The sequence below is a fragment of the Bos indicus x Bos taurus genome, chromosome 2 (genome assembly GCF_003369695.1).
Source record: "Bos indicus x Bos taurus breed Angus x Brahman F1 hybrid chromosome 2, Bos_hybrid_MaternalHap_v2.0, whole genome shotgun sequence".
Lineage (NCBI taxonomy): Eukaryota > Metazoa > Chordata > Mammalia > Artiodactyla > Bovidae > Bos > Bos indicus x Bos taurus.
In genome coordinates, this window is record NC_040077.1 from 112,003,978 (window position 1) to 112,022,979 (window position 19,002).

Sequence of the window (19,002 nt, forward strand, 5' to 3'; positions counted from 1 at the left end):
ACAGTGTCAGACTTTATTTTTCTAGGCTCCAAAATCACTACAGATGGTGACTGCAGCCATGAAATTAAAAGACGCTTACTCCTTGGAAGGAAAGTTATGACCAACCTAGATAGCATATTCAAAAGCAGAGACATTACTTTGCCAACAAAGGTCCGTCTAGTCAAGGCTATGGTTTTTCCTGTGGTCATGTGTGGATGTGAGAGTTGGACTGTGAAGAAGGCTGAGCACCAAAGAATTGATGCTTTTGAACTGTGGTGTTGGAGAAGACTCTTGAGAGTCCCTTGGACTGAAAGGAGATCCAACCAGTCCATTCTGAAGGAGATCAGCCCTGGGATTTCTTTGGAAGGAATGATGCTGAAGCTGAAACTCCAGTACTTTGGCCACCTCATTCGAAGAGTTGACTCATTGGAAAAGACTCTGATGCTGGGAGGGATTGGGGGCAGGAGGAGGAGGGGACGACAGAGGATGAGATGGATGGATGGCATCACTGACTCAATGGATGTTGAGTCTCAGTGAACTCCGGGAGTTGGTGATGGACAGGGAGGCCTGGCATGCTGCGATTCATGGGGTCGCAAAGGGTCGGACATGACTGAGCGACTTATGTGATCTGATGTGATAACTAATTCCCTATAAGCCCGTTTTAAGAACATTTTGCTGCTGCTGCGTCACTTCAGTCGTGTCCGACTCTGTGCGACCCCATAGACAGCAGCCCACCAGGATCCCCCGTCCCTGGGATTCTCCAGGCAAGAACACTGGAGTGGGTTGCCATTTCCTTCTCCAGTGCATGAAAGTGTAAAGTGAAAGTGAAGTTGCTCAGTTGTGTCCGACTCTTAGCGACCCCATGGACTGTAGCCTACCAGGCTCCTCTGTCCATGGGATTCTCCAGGCAAGAGTACTGGAGTGGGGTGCCATTGCCTTCTCCGTAAGAACATTTTACTTATCCTCATAAGCTATACTCATTAATTCATTTCTGTGTTTGATAATAACTGACATGTATGACTGCCATTGAGGGCTTTGGTTGGTACAAGATAAACTGGTGTCATGTTGATTTGTTTTAACTCTTGGGTTGATTTAATCCCAGTTAAAAATAAAGGAACATTTCAGCCTATGCAATGTTATCAAAGCTAAATGCTTAATTTCTCTTAAGATTTTAGGAATGTGGAGCATTAGTTTGGAATCCCTGGTTATTACAAAGCTACTTAAAGAAGAGGTAGGACTAAAATCGGTGTCTATATTGATGGGTCAGGGATCCGTCTAGGCTCATATTACAGAGATTAAAAAGAACCAGGGTCTGTCTGTACGAAAAAACTATTTGTTAAGGAAGAGCTCTTCACAAGACATCGGGGTGGTCCAGCTTGTTTGTGCAGGAGTGAAGGAGCAAACATAGCTGTTGTGGTTTCAGTATGCTCTTGTGAATGCATGAAGATCCCCCTCAAGTGCCATCTCTGCCTGAAGCTTTGGATTTTCATTTAGGTTCCTTTTGCTTGGCGTTTAAAGATTCAACTGTGTGTTGGTGTGTGTGTGCACCTGTGTATGTGTGTGTATCTGTCTCTCCGAGTGTGTACAGGTTTAAGAGAGATCACTAATACCAAAACTATTAAAAATGAGTTCACTGTAGCTTTTAATCCAAAAAGTACCTAATATAAATGCCTGTTACAATACCTTAAATGGTGGGAATAAAACCAACAGCTTCTGAAGAAGCAAGACTATCTAATTCAGCAGAGAGAGCTTTAAGTCCTTTTAGATGAAGCGCAAGAAGACTCAGATGGACAATAAACAGATGTTTATGTGAGTCATGGTTAAGAAGCACACCAGGATGGATACCCTAACCAGCAGGGTTCTCTTAAGTCAGTCAGTGTCATCACTGTTCTTTACTTACACCAGGGGGCGCCAACGCCCCCTTATAGCAGGATCTGCAAGAACACAAGCGCTATAAATAGCCATTTTCCTAAGCAAGCGGCCTCTGTGAACACTGGATCCTGTGGGAAGGAAGTGAGAATTCTGTGCTCCAGCAAGTCGGTTTCCCAATAGCTGTGTCTTGCCTTCGCTGGGACCATTATCCATCCAGTCCAACTCCTACATACCTTTGAGATACAGCTCAATGGTCCCCTCTTACAACTCTTGTCTGACCCTCCTCCCATCTCCCAGGAGTTTCCATAAAACCCAATGCTCAGCACTATTGTTACACTGCAGCATTTTATTCTAGCCAAATGTAACATCTGTCTCCCTCAACTAAACCGTGAGCTGTACAAGAGCAAGCACCCTGTCATCAATTATTGAAAAATCACACCTAAGACGCTACGTTCACTCTTCTGTCGGTGCATACCAAGAGTCTGAAGCAATCTCTTCTGCCCTTTTTCCTGAGACAGATAAAGCCTCTTACGGCCACTAGGTTTAGGCTGGCTCAGTGGTAAAGAACCTGCCTGCCGATGCAGGAGACACAGGTTCAATCCCTGGGTCAGGAAATTCCCCTGGAGAAGGAAATGGCAACCCACTCCAGTATTCTTGCCTAGCAAATCCCAGGGACAGAGGAGCCTAGTGGGCTACAGTCCGGGGCGGGTCACAAAAGGGTCAGATGCAACCTAGCAATTAAACAAGAACACTGCTACTGGTAGAACTGAGATATAATAAGGGAGCACAAAGAAATAAGAAGAAAAAAATGCATGGTTTAGAGGCAAGGAGGGACCTGCCATCAATAATTGTCATGAACATGCATCCATCATCTATCCACGCATTCATTCTTTGATGCCTGCCTACCATGTGCCAGGGATTCTTTTAGGTAAGAAAACAAAACAAAAATAAACCCTGTCCCTCAAAAAGCTATAGATTAGAGGGAGGTGGAGACTGACATAAGTGACTTGGAAATACAATTGTAATAAATATCCTGCAGTAAAAGTATGGATACTTAAGGATGTGAGGGCAAGTAAGAGGGGGATGCGATCTGGTCAGTGAGATCAGGGATGGGTGGGCTCCTTGAGGAAGTATTACATGAACCCACAGCTGTAAAAATAACTCACATTTGCTGAACATTATTTCTAAAGTGTCAGCTTTCAATGCCTTATGAGTATTATTCATATTCCCATAACAGCCTTAATGTTATTACAAGAATTCTAGTAGGCACCACTGTCTTTTTTTTCCTTCCGTCTTTCTTTTTTTGGCTGCACCATGAGGCTGGCAGGATTTTAGTTCCCCCACCAGGGATCGAACCCGTGACCTCGGCAGTGAAAGCACTGAGTCCCAATCACTGGACGTCGGGGAAGTCCGGTACCACTATTATATCATCTCCCCATTTTACAGAGGAGGATGCTGAGGCACAGGGAGGTTAAGTAACCGGCCTGAGGTTACACGGCCAGTAGGTGGCAGAACTGATATTCAAACTAGGCACTTAAGCTTGTAAGGGCTATGCCATTCATGAGATAGTGTGAAATGAACAGGCCAGGGGCTACTGGGGAGAGAAAGCATTCCAGGAAGCAGGATGCACGAGGGTGTCTGTGATTGGAGACAGGATGGCCGAGAGATTGGGAGGGGGCCCGCGTGGCTGGGTCCGAGGCCATAGAGAGGGTGTCCCAGGCAAGCCGTCACCATATCCCTGGCACACTGGAAAGTCTCCCCCACCCTCTGCAGGGCAGGATCTGTCATCTCCACGTGGTGGTCTTCCACATGTGGACTGATTCACCTCCAGTGTCTCTCTGAGACTTCGCATGTAGCCAAGTGCCTCTGAGTGGGGCCGTCTGAAAATCTGTAGGAGTGTTTCTGGCTGAGTGGACAGTGACCAGAGATGCTACCTGTCTTGTAATGTTCAAAACAGCCCCACGCCGTGAACGGTCCTGCTTCTGGCATAACTTTCCAACACTCCGCTGCAGAGTCATGTTGCTGAGAAACCTGCTCAAGGTCATCTGAGCCCAGAACCTCACTCTTCTTGCTGGTAAACACAAAGTATCTTTTTTTAAAATAATTTATTTTTAATTGGAGTATAACCACTTTACAGTATTGTGTTGGTTTCTGCCATATATTTTGCGTACTGTTGACAGACACTGAATTTGCCAGGAAAGTGATGACCACGCAAACCAAGAAGGGCCTGTACTTATTTTGGTCGGAAATTTACAAAGAGTTTTGCAGTGTTTTAGAAAAAAACTGCATCAGTGATGGCAACACAGCCTGTGGTTTTTATGTCACCAGTAGAGTGGGCCTGACTCTGCTTTTGTGGCTGTCAATTCACAGTCAGTGTGAATGTCAATTCCCATGTCGATTCTTATTCTAAGATTCTGTTGCATATTCAGGGGTGGCTGTACCCAAGGGTTTACCTATTGAACTACATCCATAAACTACTTTTGTTTTTCCTAGTATTTCAGCTTGGCATTATATTAATTTTTTAAAATTTATGTATGTGAGCATAGGTTACAGGAGCTATGCATTTCACTTCAAGAGAGTATGAAAATCTTTTTTTGACAGCTAGTGTTAGGTCTGCAGGGTTGAAGAGTACTTGTTTAGCCTTACTGTTTTCCTTTCCCCAGATGCTATGAGCAATGCATTGAGTCAGTGTGTGTTCAAAGTGGCCTGAAACTGTCGGGCGGCATCCTAAGGGACTTACTGCTCCCAGGACACAGCAGAGGAGAAGACTAGGTGGGATCTGACATGTCACATCACACAGCCACTCTGTATCTGAGTGCCATCAGCTTCCTGTCTCTGTTCTCAGTCCTACAGGCTCAGAAGTCACACTAATCCCCTCCCACTCGCTGGTCTCCTGATCATTTCGTGGTTTCAGGAAGGGAGCCTAGGTTGCACCGTGCAGGGTCCTGTTTAGAAGGGATGGCACAGGTTTACCAACACCACCCTGGCTCTCCTCCACCCTCTGGAGCATCTTTTCTAGCCCTTCATGTGGTTTGCAAATATTTGCCTTGACAAGTTTGGAGGGAGACTAGGGGAGAACTTGCTTTAGTGCAGAAGGCTAGGCCCCTGCCTCAGAGCTTCTGCCTCAGCAGACTGGGGGTCCAGGGATCAGAATTCTAAACACATGCCCTGGGCCATTCTGAGGCTGGAACCGTGCTTTGAGAGATGTGACCGGAAGAGACAGAGTTTCTCCAAGCTTCCTCTTTGGGCTTATTCTCCTTCTTGAGTCTCTTTTGCTTCCATTCTCATGACCTTAACTCCCCTCTTTGTGAAAGATGGTTTCCAAATCTCTGTTTCTAGCCTTAACTTTTCCCTGTTGTTCTGTGCCTATCCCACCTCCTGAATGTTTCCACCTGAAACTGCATTCACATGTGAACAGGCTAAAAACACTGATGTCAGACATTTCTTCAGTTTCACGGGGGAAGGGACGCACATGCACAAATGACCATCACGGTGGACGTGCTGTATCTAATGAAGGGCACAGTCGTGTAAGCACATGCCAACCACAACCCACCAACACACCTACTTCCTGCAATGACAGGTGAGAGGGGAGGAAGGGGAGGAGAGAGGCAACACAGGGGCAGGGGGCCGAGAGGTCCAAACGATTATGTAGAAAATATGCTACAAGAATGTATTGTACAGCACGGGGCATATAGCTAATATTCTGTAATAACCGTACATGGAGTGCACCCTCTAAAACCCGTGAATCGCTACACTGTACACCGTACCTTATATAATACTGTACATCAACTATACTTCAATAAAGAGAAGCAGGAAGGTGTGGGGAGGGCTCAGTCCTGAACCTTACAGGCTGAGAAGCAAATTCTGGGCAAGGGGGATGCAAGTATAGAAGCAGGAAGAAATGAGCAAAAAAAATCTGCAGAACAGACAAGAGCCTGGGGGCAGGGACCTGGAGATGAGATGCATCGAGGAAGAAAAAGAATCCTCGGAGCTGTATTCTGCCCTGGTCCCTGAGCCACAGGGAGACAAGTCCCCGGTGGTGGGGGTGGGGACGAGCTGTGCCCACAGCAGGAAAAGGGAAGGAAGAAGACTGAGCCGTGGGGCTGCTAAGAGGGAGAGGATGGTGCAGTCAGTGGGGTCCAGGGCTTTCTCCAGGCCGCTGGACTCACTGACCCCAGGTAGGGTCTCAGAGCCTAACTCACGCCTCTGTCCACAAAGCAGAAAACCACCCCCACTCGCCCTGGGACCCGTGGCCACTCACCCTGCGTCTCGTTCCTGACCCACGCGTTGATGGACGCACAGGCGGAGGCCGGGTCCTCGAAGTTCGCGTTCCGGACTTCACACTGGAACACGTCCTTGTTCCTCATGACGAAGGGCACTTCCATCTTAGAGTCGTTCTTCACAAACACGGCGTTGGCCACCATCACAATGTCTTTATTCTTCTTGGAGACGATGGCCTTGTTGATCTTCTTTAACATCTTACCGACTCCTGAAACAGAAAGGAGAAAATGCAGAGATATTTCCATAAGAATTCAAGGCTTTCTTTTTAAAAAAAAAAAAAAAAAATATCATCTGTAGTATGGAAAATAAGAACAGTATAATAAAAAAGATGAGTATGAGGAGCAAGAGACTAAATCATCTGATTTTTCAGTGGCCTCCTGTTAAGAAAAGAGGGGAGGGTGGAAAATGATACATAACCATTCACAACCCCTCAAGATCAACTGCGGGCTTCCCAGATGGCTCAGTGGTAAAGAAACCGCCTGCCAATGCAGGAGATGCAAGTTCGATCCCTGAGTTGGGAAGATCTCCTGGACAAGGAAATGGCAAGCCACTCCAGTTTTCTTGCCTGGGAAATCCCATGGACAGAGGAGTCTGGCGGGCTACAGTCAGTCCATGGATCGCAAAGTATCAAACATGACTGAGCACACAGACAAACGAGATCAACTGTACGTCTTGCCTGAAAACAGGCCTCTCCCTGGGCTTCTCCACACCTTCCCCGTGTAGGCCTCGCTCTCCTGAAGAGGTTCCTGGCACCAGGCCAACAGGGAGACTGGAACCCTCGTCAGTTATGTACCCATGGGGGAATCAGCCCAAGGACTCTCCCTAATCTGTCTCTCTTTCTTCTGAAGCGCTATTTCCTTTCCTGACAAAGATTTAATAGTTCAATTTTTTGTCTCTATTTTGAAAAAAAAAAAAAGGTATCAAGAAACGTCAGAAAGACTACGAAAAACTGCCACGCGCCACCATCCAAGAACAATGTTATTTTTACTTGATACCAAGCTCACAAAGGGGATTCATTCTATGGCAACATAAGCTTTATTTTTGACTTCCCTGGTGGCTCAGACAGTAAAGCGTCTGCCTACAATCCAGGAGACCCGGGTTCAATCCCTGGGCCCGGAAGATCTCCTAGAGAAGTAAATGGCAACCCACTCCAGTACTCTTGCCTGGAAAATCCCATGGACGGAGCAGCCTAGTAGGCTACAGTCCATGGGGGTCACAAAGAGTAGGACACAACTGAGCAACTTCACTTTTCACTTTTCACTAAGCTTTATTTTACACGAGTGACTTGTATGCGCTCCATCTGGTTTCAGGGCATGGAAAAGAGGGAAAGAAGTCACAGAGGATGAAATGCGTGCCTACAAGAGAGCTCAACTTACAGATCCGTCTAACTCACTTGGGGTCCTTTCAAAATGACACTGTTCTAAAACAACCAGCAGGGTCACCTTGACGGTCACTCTGGAAAAGGGCAGGTGAGAGCCCCACGGTCCGGCCCTTTGTGAGGCCTCTGGGGACCCCACCCCTCGTGGGTTCTGAGAGGCGGGCCCAGCAGGAGCGGGCAGGCCCCCTGTATGATGAAGGGACCAGCCGCTGCCAGGGCCCAATCCTGGCACTCGTTCCTTTCAGCTGCACGGCCTCCTCCACCGGCCCCGGCCCCCTCCTCAGAAAAGGTCAGGGTAAGTCCTCCTCCCCTGCCCTGGATTGCCTCACCTCCCTCCACAACCCACGTACCGCCATTCTGAGTTCCCAGAGGCTGAGCCCAAACCAGGGCCTGACAGCCCACCCGGGCTCCCCTGGATGAGTCTGTCGTGTGAACTAACTTCGGTCAGGGGAGGCTGCCCAGCGACCGATATTGTCAACATTTTAGAAATACTACCTGACATGGATGTGGCTTGGCAGGAAAACAAACAAGAATCTAGTTGCTCTTTTAAAATGGTGTTGGCTGGCAGGGCCTGGCCGGCCCTGGGAGAGGCCAAGAACCCTATGGGTGGTTTGCTCTGAAGTTATAAATCACCAAGAGTTCTGTGGGCTTCCAACGAGGGCAGCACAGTGCGTTCCAAGCATTTAGTCCTCCTGTGCTTCCAACAGGTGAACGAACTGCAAACTCAAGAGGAGGTTTCATGCTGTGTAAACAAGAGTGAGGGCCAGCGTGGGAGGGCGGGGGCGGGTAGGCCTCTGGGGCTGGTGGCCCCAGAGGAGGCTGCTTAGAGAAGAATCAAGCTGGGGTGCAGAGGGAGGCACTCAAGCTCCCAAACCCCCATCTCTCTCCTCTGCTCCGAGTGTCAACAGGGTCAAGACTCCTAGAACCTGATGGCAAGTGGGAATAGAAGAATGTGGGTGGGAAAGCACCTTCACTTCCCAATAAAGCAACCAAGAACCAGACGTGAGAAAGGAATTGTTCAAGGTCACGGTGCCTGCTGGTGCCAAAGACCAGTGCTGCCCCACATACCCCATGCCCTGGAGGAGGTGGTGGATGGGGACTCAGGTAAGAAAACCTGAGCTAAGGCTGAGTGACAACGCTTAGAGATGTAAGCTCCTAAGTTTAGGCAGGTAATTCAAACAGGGTTTTCCTTCAAGAAAACGAAACCATTCCTATCGGGCCTTACTTGAAAAAGAAATCAAGCTTTTTATTTTGCAATAGTGATAGAGTCACAGGACGTTGCAACACCATATATTTTTCCCTGTATATTTCTACCTTTCACCCGAATTTCCCAATGATAGTATCTTGCATGATGGTAGGATACAGACCCACAACCAGAAAACTGCCACTGGCCCAGGCTCCCACGCACTTGTTTTACACGCATGTGTGTGTGTGTGTGCGTGTGTGTGTGCAGCTCTTTGTAATTTCATCCCCTGCGGAGACTCATGTGTCCACCACCAGTGAAGACGCAGATGGATTCCCTAGCACAAGGCTCCCCGCTGCTGCCCTCCATGGTCACAGCCACCTACCTCCCCAAGCTTATGGATTTAAAAGCATATTCACAGCCATAATGCATTCTGAGCCCTGTATACCATTGGGGTGGGGCAGATGGGAAGTTTTGTTTGAGATGAGAAAACAGGAGCATCCAGAGATCAAGTGCCTGCCTGTAGCCCCACAGCTGCAGAGCAAAGCCCAGAGCCCAGCTCTCCCGAGCCCCAGCGCTGCCACTGGCCCTTAGAGGAGGCTGGTCCTCAGGCCCAGGGCGCACTAGCGAGACCCCTCCTGGCTGAGCAAGGGGCCCTCCTGCCCGGGACGCCTATACAGCCAGGCCCGGACACACGCACCGTTCACGCCGTATCTCATCACCGTGGTGAGCTGCTTCTTGGTCCTGCCATCCGCTCCCAGCTGTAGCATCCCCAGGACGGACGCAATCCCATGCGGAGAAATGATGATGTTGTCATGAGGCTGGGACTTGACGATCTGATTGAAAACTTGGATGCCCGTGTCGGAGCCGAGTTCCTCCAGAGACAGAGGGTTGAACTGGGAGCACACAGAGGGCCACGTCACGGAGGCCACCAGGAAGAAGGGGAAATGCCAATTCATGGTTCCTTCCGGCAAGGACAACCTGAAAGAGGAGACAGAGAAAATATTTACGTTCTATACTGAACAAACATTTATGGACGAATTACTTTGTACTCAGGCTTCCCTGGTGGCTCCGTGGTAAAGAATCCGCCTGCCAATGCAGGAGGCACAAGTTTGATCCCTGGATAGGCAAGATCCCTTGGAGAAGGAAATGGCAACCCTTTCCAATATTCTTGCCTGGAAAACCCCATGAACAAAGGAGCTGGCAGGCTACAGTCTAGGGGTCACAAAAAGAGTCAGACACGACTCAGCGACTTAACAACAACAAAACAACTCTGTACCCAGGTGGCTATGATTTATTAAATCCAGTGTAACTGCAGATCTTTAATATAGTCAAGATAGAACAGCATAGATGAAACTGTTTTCCTTTATATTTTGTGAGGGGGATGGGGAGCTACAGGAAGGAAACTTCCACTTGCTGGTCCCAAGACTGCAGCAAACACGACTCTAATCATTATTTCTTTTTCGTAACCACCCTTCATCCCATCATACCAATATTTACTGAGCACCCGCAGTGTGCCAGGCCCTTGTCTAAGTGCTGAGCACAGACTGTAAAGAAAATGGCCATGATCCCTGCCCTCCGGGAGCTTATATTCCAGAGGAGACACAGAAAACCAGGAGGCAATAGAGTCATTACAGAGAGGGAGCAGGGTCATGACAGTATGAATGGTGATGTAAGTGAAGGAAGCAGTAGGGGTGGGGCAGCATGGGCCTGGATGGGCAGGGAAGTCACTTCTGCAGAGGGACACACGTGCCAAGGCCAGAGTAACCAGAAGAAGTGCGGATCTGGGGAAAGGATGTGCCAGGCGGAGGGGCAGAGGATGGGTTATCAGAGGTTGATGCGGCTGCAATATAAGGGACATGGGGAGGGGGGGGTCGGGGAGGGGGTGAAGAAGCAAAAGGGGCCAGATTCTGAAGGGCTTGTCAAGCCCCGTCCGGCTCTTGCATTTCATTCTACAGGTCGTGAGAAACCACTGGAGGGTTTGAAACAAGGAGTGAATCTCTCAGGTTGCTGCGATTATCTTATTAACTACACGTACATGATTTTTACGATAAGCATATGATTTTCTTAACTAAAGAATGCTTAATGAAACTAAATTTAAGTGAAAATAAATGTAAACCTGCAAGAGGGCAGAGCAATCGGCAAATTCAGCAACTGTGAAGACGGCATTGTTTACAGATATTGCCAGTTGTGGTGATTCCTTTGAAATACGCTTTCTTCCTTGATTACTGCTGAGCTTTCTTTGGCTGTGACAAGTAAGAGGTATGAAATTTACATGTGTTTATGGAAAAGCAAATACTCTCGTTAAACAAGAACTTGGAAGTGACAACTGGTAAAACCAGCACAGAACTCAAGGTGTGGCTAACTTGGCTCCTCCCTAGATCTGAGCTCCTGATGGGCACAAGTTTCTCCAGGAAACAACTGGTCCTCCTGTTACATGCTTCCCTGGTGGCTCAGATGGTAAAGAATCTGCCTGCAATGCAGGAGACCAGGGTTTGATCCCTGGGTTGGGAAGGAAGATCCCCTGGAGAAGGAAATGGCACCCACTCCAGTATTCTTGCCTGGAGAATACCATGGACACTATGCGTATTTGCATGGGGAAGGTAGAGGGTGTGTCTTCAGAGAATAAGACTGAGGGGAACCTTTTAGCAGAGGTAACCTGAAGGGGAAAATAGTGTCCATGTGCTCCAGGGAAGGAAACGGAACCAGGACAGCATCAGGCAACACGGGAATGTGTGTTCCCTTAGTTCTTGTTTAGTCACTAAGTCGTGTCTGACTCTCTGCAACCACCAGGCTCCTCTGTCTATGGGATTTTTCAGGCAAGAATACTGGAGTGGGTTGCCATTTCCTTCTCCAGGGGACCTTCCCAACCCAGGGATTGAATCCACATCTCCTGCATTGGCGGATGGAGTCTTTACCACTGAGCCACCTGGGGAGCTCCGTGTTCTCTTGCCTTCCTCTTTATTTACTTTTCCTGCTCCCCACTCCAGTAGGTGTTCAATAAATGCATGTGGGATTAAACTTAATGCCTTATATACGTTCTATTTTTGTTATTTTTCATTGCATCAAAATAATGTTATTGAGCATGACTAGAAAATGATTCCTTTTAAAAAATGTATCTTATTTATATTTCTCTGGCTGCACACAGGCTTTCTCTGGTTGTGGAGCACGGGTTCTAGGCTCGCAGGCTTGAGCAGCTGTTATGCACACGGTTTAGTTGCCCCACAGCATGGAATCTTCCTGGACCAGGGATTGAACCCCTGTCCACTGCATTGGCAGGTGGATTCTTAACCACTGGACCACCAGGGAAGTCCTAAAAAAATGATTCTGTTTAGTCCTGAGCCTCACTCACTTTTAGCTTCAAACATTTTCCAACAGAGTAAAATGCACTGGAGTGGGAAGAGGCACCCACTACTTCCCCACCTGCTCCCCACCGAACACGCAGGGCCCCAAGGTGAACCACTAAGGCCATCAGTGAAAGGTGATGGTGGAATATTCTTTATATTGGGAAACAAGCACATTACAAAAAATTCAGAACATTCAGAGCTTAACTGTAGAATGAGTGTAAATACAGCCTGTCTAAATTCAAAACATGTAAGTGACCTACATACACTCCCACTCAGGGCTTTCCTATGGCCAGGGTGGCCTAGTCCGACTTTGGCACCTTGGACCGGCTCTAATACCACAACAATCCTCTGAGTTTCTTTTGGCCTGGTTGACAATGCAGAGCTTCCCAAACCTGACTATGGAAGCTTTACTCAATGCATCTAAAAATTAGACATTAGACACTGTATCCATCCCCTCTCCCTCCCTTCTTTTTTTTTTTTTTCTGGAAATAAATGTCTGCTTTAACCTTTGAGATACTACAAAGCCAGCATAAATATAAAATAGTCAGTACCATCTTTGTTACAAATGGGCCAAATCCGGTGACTGGTACCAACTTAATCAATGTGAACTGTTGACTCTCGCATTTTGGTGGACTCTGGCAGCTGCCTTCAGTGTGCCATAATCCATACTCCCCAAACCTCCCAACAAAATTCTCCCGGATTAGCAAATATTTGAATCTGCATACTCAGAAAGGACACCAAATTGGTTTAGCCTCTGCTAGCTTAAAGCTGATTTACCCAAACACTATAGATTTATGTAGAAGATTGTAAAACGGGTAGAAAGGATCAGTAACCAGGAAAAGCTACATTCCAAGGTCTTGGAATCAGCAAAGACTGTCTCCCAAATAAACAGCCACCTTATTTAGCAGAATTTTGCTTGGTCGTGAATTTTAGCTAAAAGAACAGTTTCATTATAAAGTGGGGGAAGTCTGCCAGGGGTGTTTTTCTTGGTTCCTTGGGTTGGGAAGTTTTTGAGAGATGTCTGTGTGTAGTTTCATAACAGTACACTGCGACAGGGTCCGGGGCTGTGCAGAACTTGGAATCAGAGCTGTTTGTGATTGATGTTCTGGGCAGAACTTCTTCTTGGCCTCAGTTTCATAGGCTAAATGCTCAGCTGTCTAAACTTACCTGGCTTGTGCGCGTGTCTAAGATTAAGCTTTTACTTCTTCCCAAAGTTCTGTAGCCAGGACAGTGAGTATTAATCCAAACATTACTATCGGCTGATAACATTCCTGATATGAATACATATTCATCTTCAAACAGTCTTTTACATGAAATAACTGTTAGAGTTATCAGGCTTTGAAATGCTTACTCTCTAGAAGGAAGAGATTCTCATTATGGGAGGAACATAGTAACATCCTATTTTATTTTTTTGAAAGAAATCACACTTTAAATGTTCAGGTAAAAGAAGGAATAAAGATGTCGCCCAAATGTATTACACAGCATCAATATGGACGATCCTGCTGCTGCTGCTGCTGCTGCTAAGTCACATCAGTTGTGTCCGACTCTGTGCGACCCCATAGACGGCAACCCACCAGGCTCCCATTTCTTGAATAATCTTTTCATAGTAGTGAAAAGTCTCTACTTTAAGCCATTCTTGTAGGGAGATCACAAACCTATAAATAAAGCCATTATTTCAGGTGAAAATGAAAGTCACTCAGTCATGTCCGACTCTTTGCAACAGTCCATGGAATTCTCCAGGCCAGAATACTGGAGTGGGTAGCCTTTCCCTTCTCCAAGGGATCTTTCCAACCCAGGGACTGAACCCAGGTCTCCCACATCGCAGGCATATTTTTTACCAGCTGAGCCACAAGGAAGCCCATTATTATAGGTATATCCTTCCAAATGTGGGCTTCTGTTTCCCCATGAACTTCTTGTTTCTGACTTCAAATCTTTCCTTTCCAGAGTGAGGAATGTTTTTGAGCTTTAAGTGAGATTTAGTGTTGTAAATCTGGCTTCCCAAATGGCACTAGTGGTAAAAAACCTGCCTGCCGATGCAGGAAACACGAGAGACGTGGGTTTGATCCCTTGGTCGTGAAGATCCCCTGGAGGAGGAAATGGCAACACACTACAGTATTCTTGCCTGGAGAATCCCATGGACAGAGGAGCCTGGTGGGCTAGTCTGTAGGGTTGCAGAGAGTCAGACACGACTAAAGCGGCTCAGCACGCATGCACACACAGTGTTGTAAATAATGGGTTGGCAGTTTTGCAAACAGGGCTTCCCTGGTGGCTCAGTCAGGGAAGAATCTGCCTGCAATCCAGGAGAAGCAGGTTTGATCCCTAGGTCGGGAAGATCCCCTGGAGAAGGAGATGGTAACCCACTCCAGTATTCTTGCCAGGAGAATCCCATGGACAGAGGAGCCCAGCAGGCCACAGTCTATGGGGTCGCAAGAGTTGAACACAACTTAGCAACTAAACCACCATCAGTCTTGCAAGTGCCAGACCCAGAGAGCACTCTGACCACCTATATAAATGTACCACCTATCAAGGGCAGCCATTAAAGAAACACACTCTTTACAGGGCCTGTGACTCAACCATCACTTCTAGGAAGACGATGGCTCCAATGTGCAGCTCACATGCTCAGCCAAATTTCAGTGCCATGCTTCCCACTGTTTGCTGACTATTCATCTGATTGTGCAGAACACTATCTCGGCCTGAAAACCCTTCCCTGGTGGGTCGTGGAGGGCCACTGGCCGAAATCTCTTACATTTATTTGGCCGCCCTGGGTCTTAGTTGTGGCACATGTGATCTTTGGTCTTCGTTGTGGGATCCTTTTTAGTTGCAGTGTGCAAACTCTTAGTTGTGGCACATAGGATCTAGTTGCCTGACCTGGCATCAAACACGGGCCCCCTGCATTGGGAGCGTGGCACCTTAGCCACTGGACCACCAGGAAAGTTCCCCAATTCTTCTCTTAAAGGGTTGGTTTCCCGTGGCTGGGTCTTGCTCTTGCCCCTGTCTGCGGCATTCCTTCTCTCCCTGGCCCTCCACCTAGCACACCAGAGCTTCCCCCAACTCCTTCCACGGCCTGTGGGAAGTACTCCCTTATTGTCTCCGATGGGACTAGCCACCCCCTTCTCTGAATTCCCACAGCATTTTCTATCTGCACCTCTCATTTTGTTTTTCAAGTATATTTTTCCCTCCCAACTAGACTGGAAGTTCACAGAAAGCAGGGCCAGAGCACTTTAGAACCCCCATGCCCTCAGGCTCTCGTTTAGGGCCCTGCCACTGGGGAGGAAAGCTAAATCTGAGGTCTAATCCAGCCATTTGAGGGTCTGGTCTGGAATACAAGGTGCTCTAGAAATATTTCAGGCCAGCAGTCCCCAACCTTTCTGGCACCAGGGACCAGTTTCATGGAAGACAGTTTTTCCATGGACCGAAGATGGGAGTGGGGGGATGGTTTTAGGGTGACCTGCATAAGGAACACACAACCTAGCTGTCTTGCATGCACAGTTCACAGTAGGGTTAGTACTCCCGTGAGAACCTATTGCACGGCTGCTCTGACAAGAGGCGGAGCTTGGGATGTAATGCGAGTGATGGGGGGCGGCTGTAAATACAGACATTTTGCTCACCTCCTGCTGTGCGGCCTGGTTCCTAACAGGCCAGTAAAGTTAGAAGATGTCACATACAATCTAGATGTAGAGTTCTTCTCAGGAAAAAGGAAAATTGATGGGCATCTGGTAACACAGGGCCCTCATTCCCATGGCAGACATCCCACACAGCAACCACCCCTGGAGCTGACGCCTGCTTTTCTGCATCCCTGGCTCCCGTTGCACCCCACCGTCTCATCCCTGCCAGTTGCCGTCACTCACATTACCTCCCTTGTGGAAAGGCCTTGTGGCCAGATTCCTGCAATCGCTCATCAGTTAAACAACGGGGGACCAGTGGAGCTGGTCACAAAAGATGAAGCTTATTTTCAGTCTTATAAATTCTCTCTCCTTTTTTTTTTTTTTAACAAAACATCTTTTACATATAACATGTGAGCAAATGATAAGTAATATACTTGTGAGCTCAAATGATAAATAATGTGATATCTGCCGAGTCTATTTAAAATAACAAATAAGATGTCTATAAACAGTTTTGGGGGAAAAACACTGGAAAGACTTTTGGTGCCAACTTTTAGGCAGATGATTCCCATCTGTTTTAAGAGGACACAGGAGTGTCTAATAAAAAATGCTCCATCCCTTCTTATTCTCCAAAATATGTTTAAAGTAATGTATTTGGTAAAACGTATATATTTTAAAAATCTTTCTGTCATAAAAGATTTCAAGTATATGCAAAAATAAATCCTCAATACCTAACATCCAGATAAAATAACTGTTAACTTGTGGCTTATTTTCTTTTAAAATCAAAGATTATTTTGGAAGCAAATGCTAGACAGTATATAATTCAAAGTATTTTCAATACATACTCTAAACCCAAGGAATACATACACATATTATCCCCCTCAAAAATTAATAACTATTTATTATGTTAAATATCTAATCAGTGTTCAAATTTCCCCGATTGTCTTCCATTTTTGCAGTTTATTTAAATCAGGATCTAAATAATTAAATCAGGATCTCAATAAGCTCCATACCTGGCAACTGGTTGACATGTCTCTTGTCTTTTTAAAAATCTTTCCCTAGTTACTTTATTTTTAACTTTTTCCTGGGGAAGTCTTTCTTTGAAGAGACCAATTTGTCTGTTCCATCATTTCCCAGTTGAGATTTTGCTAACTGCATTCATGTGATGCTGTTTAACAAGCTCCTCTGTCTTCCTTCCTTTCTGTAAACCCATACTTAGACCTAGAACGTTGGTCTGCAAACTCCTGGGTCAGATCTGGCCACGCTTTGTTGCTTTGTCTCTGGTCACATTTAAGCTCCTACAGCAAGTTGAACAGACAGCTGCCCCGTTGGACCGCAAAGCCAAGAAACATTTACTACCTGGCCCTTCACAGGAAGTTTGCCAACTTCTGCTCCAGAGGCTGATCAGATTTAAATCTCTTTTTTTGAAAGAGTATTTCACAGAGGTTTTGTACAAGGGGCTGGAATCAGGAGACAGAGGCTGTCTGTGTCTTTTTTGTGATGTTAGCACTTACTCATGATCATTGCCTAAGTGCATTGTTTTATTACGGCTTGCCAAATGGTGCTGTTGTAATTCTTTCTTTCTTTATTAGTTGGAATATTTCTGTAAAAAGAAATTTCCCATAACCAACTATTTGGTTGTCTTGAGGTTCAGTTTGTATAGCAAAGGCAATAATCCATTCCTTATATCATTCTCCAAATAATGACTTGGTTACCCAGAATTCTTAATGTTAACCAGAGGGGGTTTCCTTGTTTGTTTGCTTAGTATAATTATGAATGCATGTTTTCCAACATATTTTAAGGCTTTTGATTGACTGAGATACTATTACTTTTATTGGTGCTCAGAACAAGCCTCTTCAGGCTGGCCCCTGAACCTTTTATATGACCCTGCAGTCTCAATAGCTCCCTTGTTTCTGGTTTGGCAAGATGTTCTAGGCTTGTTTGACATACTTCCTGTCCCAGTTGGAACCAGATACTTCTCTAGGGAACTCTGGTTCCTTTTAGTGGGAGACAGTATTTAGAGACCACAATCTTAGTATCCTGATCAAATAAACCCTAAATTAACCGTGGGGATACTGGGCAACAACAATATGGAAAAATACAAAATCCATTTACATCTCTCTCTGGACTACAGCCAAATATTAAAATTCAAATTATGGAAGACAGATTGCTTACATGTGAACTGGTTTGCTTCCCAGGGCTATACAGCCCTTATAGTCCTGGATGCTGAGAAGATGAGGGTATGAGCTGGGCATTAGAAGTTGAGCTAGGATAATTAAAACGGATCACTCTCATGTGGAGGTGGTAAGTCTCCTGGATCAACCCCATCCTGAGTGAGACCCTAACAATGCAAGCTCCTAGAATGAACAACTGGCCCACAGCATGACAAGGAGAGTCCCCCAGTTTATGAGGGGGAGAGGGGAGGCATGACAATCAGCTCCCTCCCCTTGATAAACGCTGACATATTCTCAAGTATTAGGAAACTGGAAATGGTTAATATCCTTCTGATTTCAGTGCTTCTAGGATCCTGGTTCTTAGAAACTAAGACCCTTCATTAATTTGCCTCTGGATTAACCAATTCTTCTAGCAGGGGGCTACAGGAGGTAGAGAAAAAGAACAGCACATCAGATTTTATTAGAATCATGACATCTCCCAACAGATTTCTTGATAGAGCTTCCCAAAGAAGTAAATGTGAAGGAAAGGTGTTGGGCTGCCGGACTGAGACCTCTAAGAGGCCTGAAGTAGGACTGTGCTGCCTAGCCATCAGGCCAATGTTTCTCACCAATGCTTTGCCAACAGGCAATGGCCCAACTGGTAAGGGTACTTGGCAAGAGGCAGCCTGGAGAACTTCAGGAGTTGCTCTACGGAGGTGAAGTCCGTGTCTGCAAAGTGACTGTAGCTGTCAAAGCACAAGTAACTGTGGTTAAGTCTGGTCCTATGATGGAGAGAGGGGGACTCCAGTCCCTCAAACCTCTACAAACATTACTGATATATGGCCACCAGAATCTGTCCTCGTTTCCAAATATCTACCACATTCTCTTAAGATAGAAAATTAGATAAACAAGCAAAACGAAAGGGCATCTTGATATCCTTCTTGGGAAGGTATGGAGTGTTATCTGAATGAGTTAGCATTCTTAAGACTTAAGAGAACAAACAGGAAATGCCAACTGATCAAAGTGACAGCAGCTTGGTGGTTTTAAAATGTCTCCTTTCAGGTTACTGGAGAGAGGCTTAGAGAGACCTCTTTGGATTTTTTCTTAAATTTTTTAAGACTTCAAAGCAGATGCTTGATCTGTGACACTAATTCCCTTTGCCAAAAAGGAACCTAAAAATACCCAGGAAAGAAATGTTCAGCCACGG

At 46.3% G+C, this 19,002-nt stretch overlaps 1 protein-coding gene across 1 annotated transcript in view; it reads right to left on the minus strand.

Annotated features, from left to right (window-relative positions):
* Window positions 1-19,002, minus strand: part of SERPINE2 (serpin family E member 2) — a 70,286-nt gene that overhangs the window by 20,734 nt on the left and 30,550 nt on the right. The window contains exons 2-3 of the mRNA XM_027514776.1: window positions 9,394-9,674; window positions 6,113-6,340 (exon numbers count right to left, since the gene is read on the minus strand). Of these exons, the coding sequence (XP_027370577.1) occupies window positions 6,113-6,340; window positions 9,394-9,652 (487 nt within the window). The 5' untranslated portion in view covers window positions 9,653-9,674. The remainder of the gene's footprint in view (window positions 1-6,112; window positions 6,341-9,393; window positions 9,675-19,002) is intronic.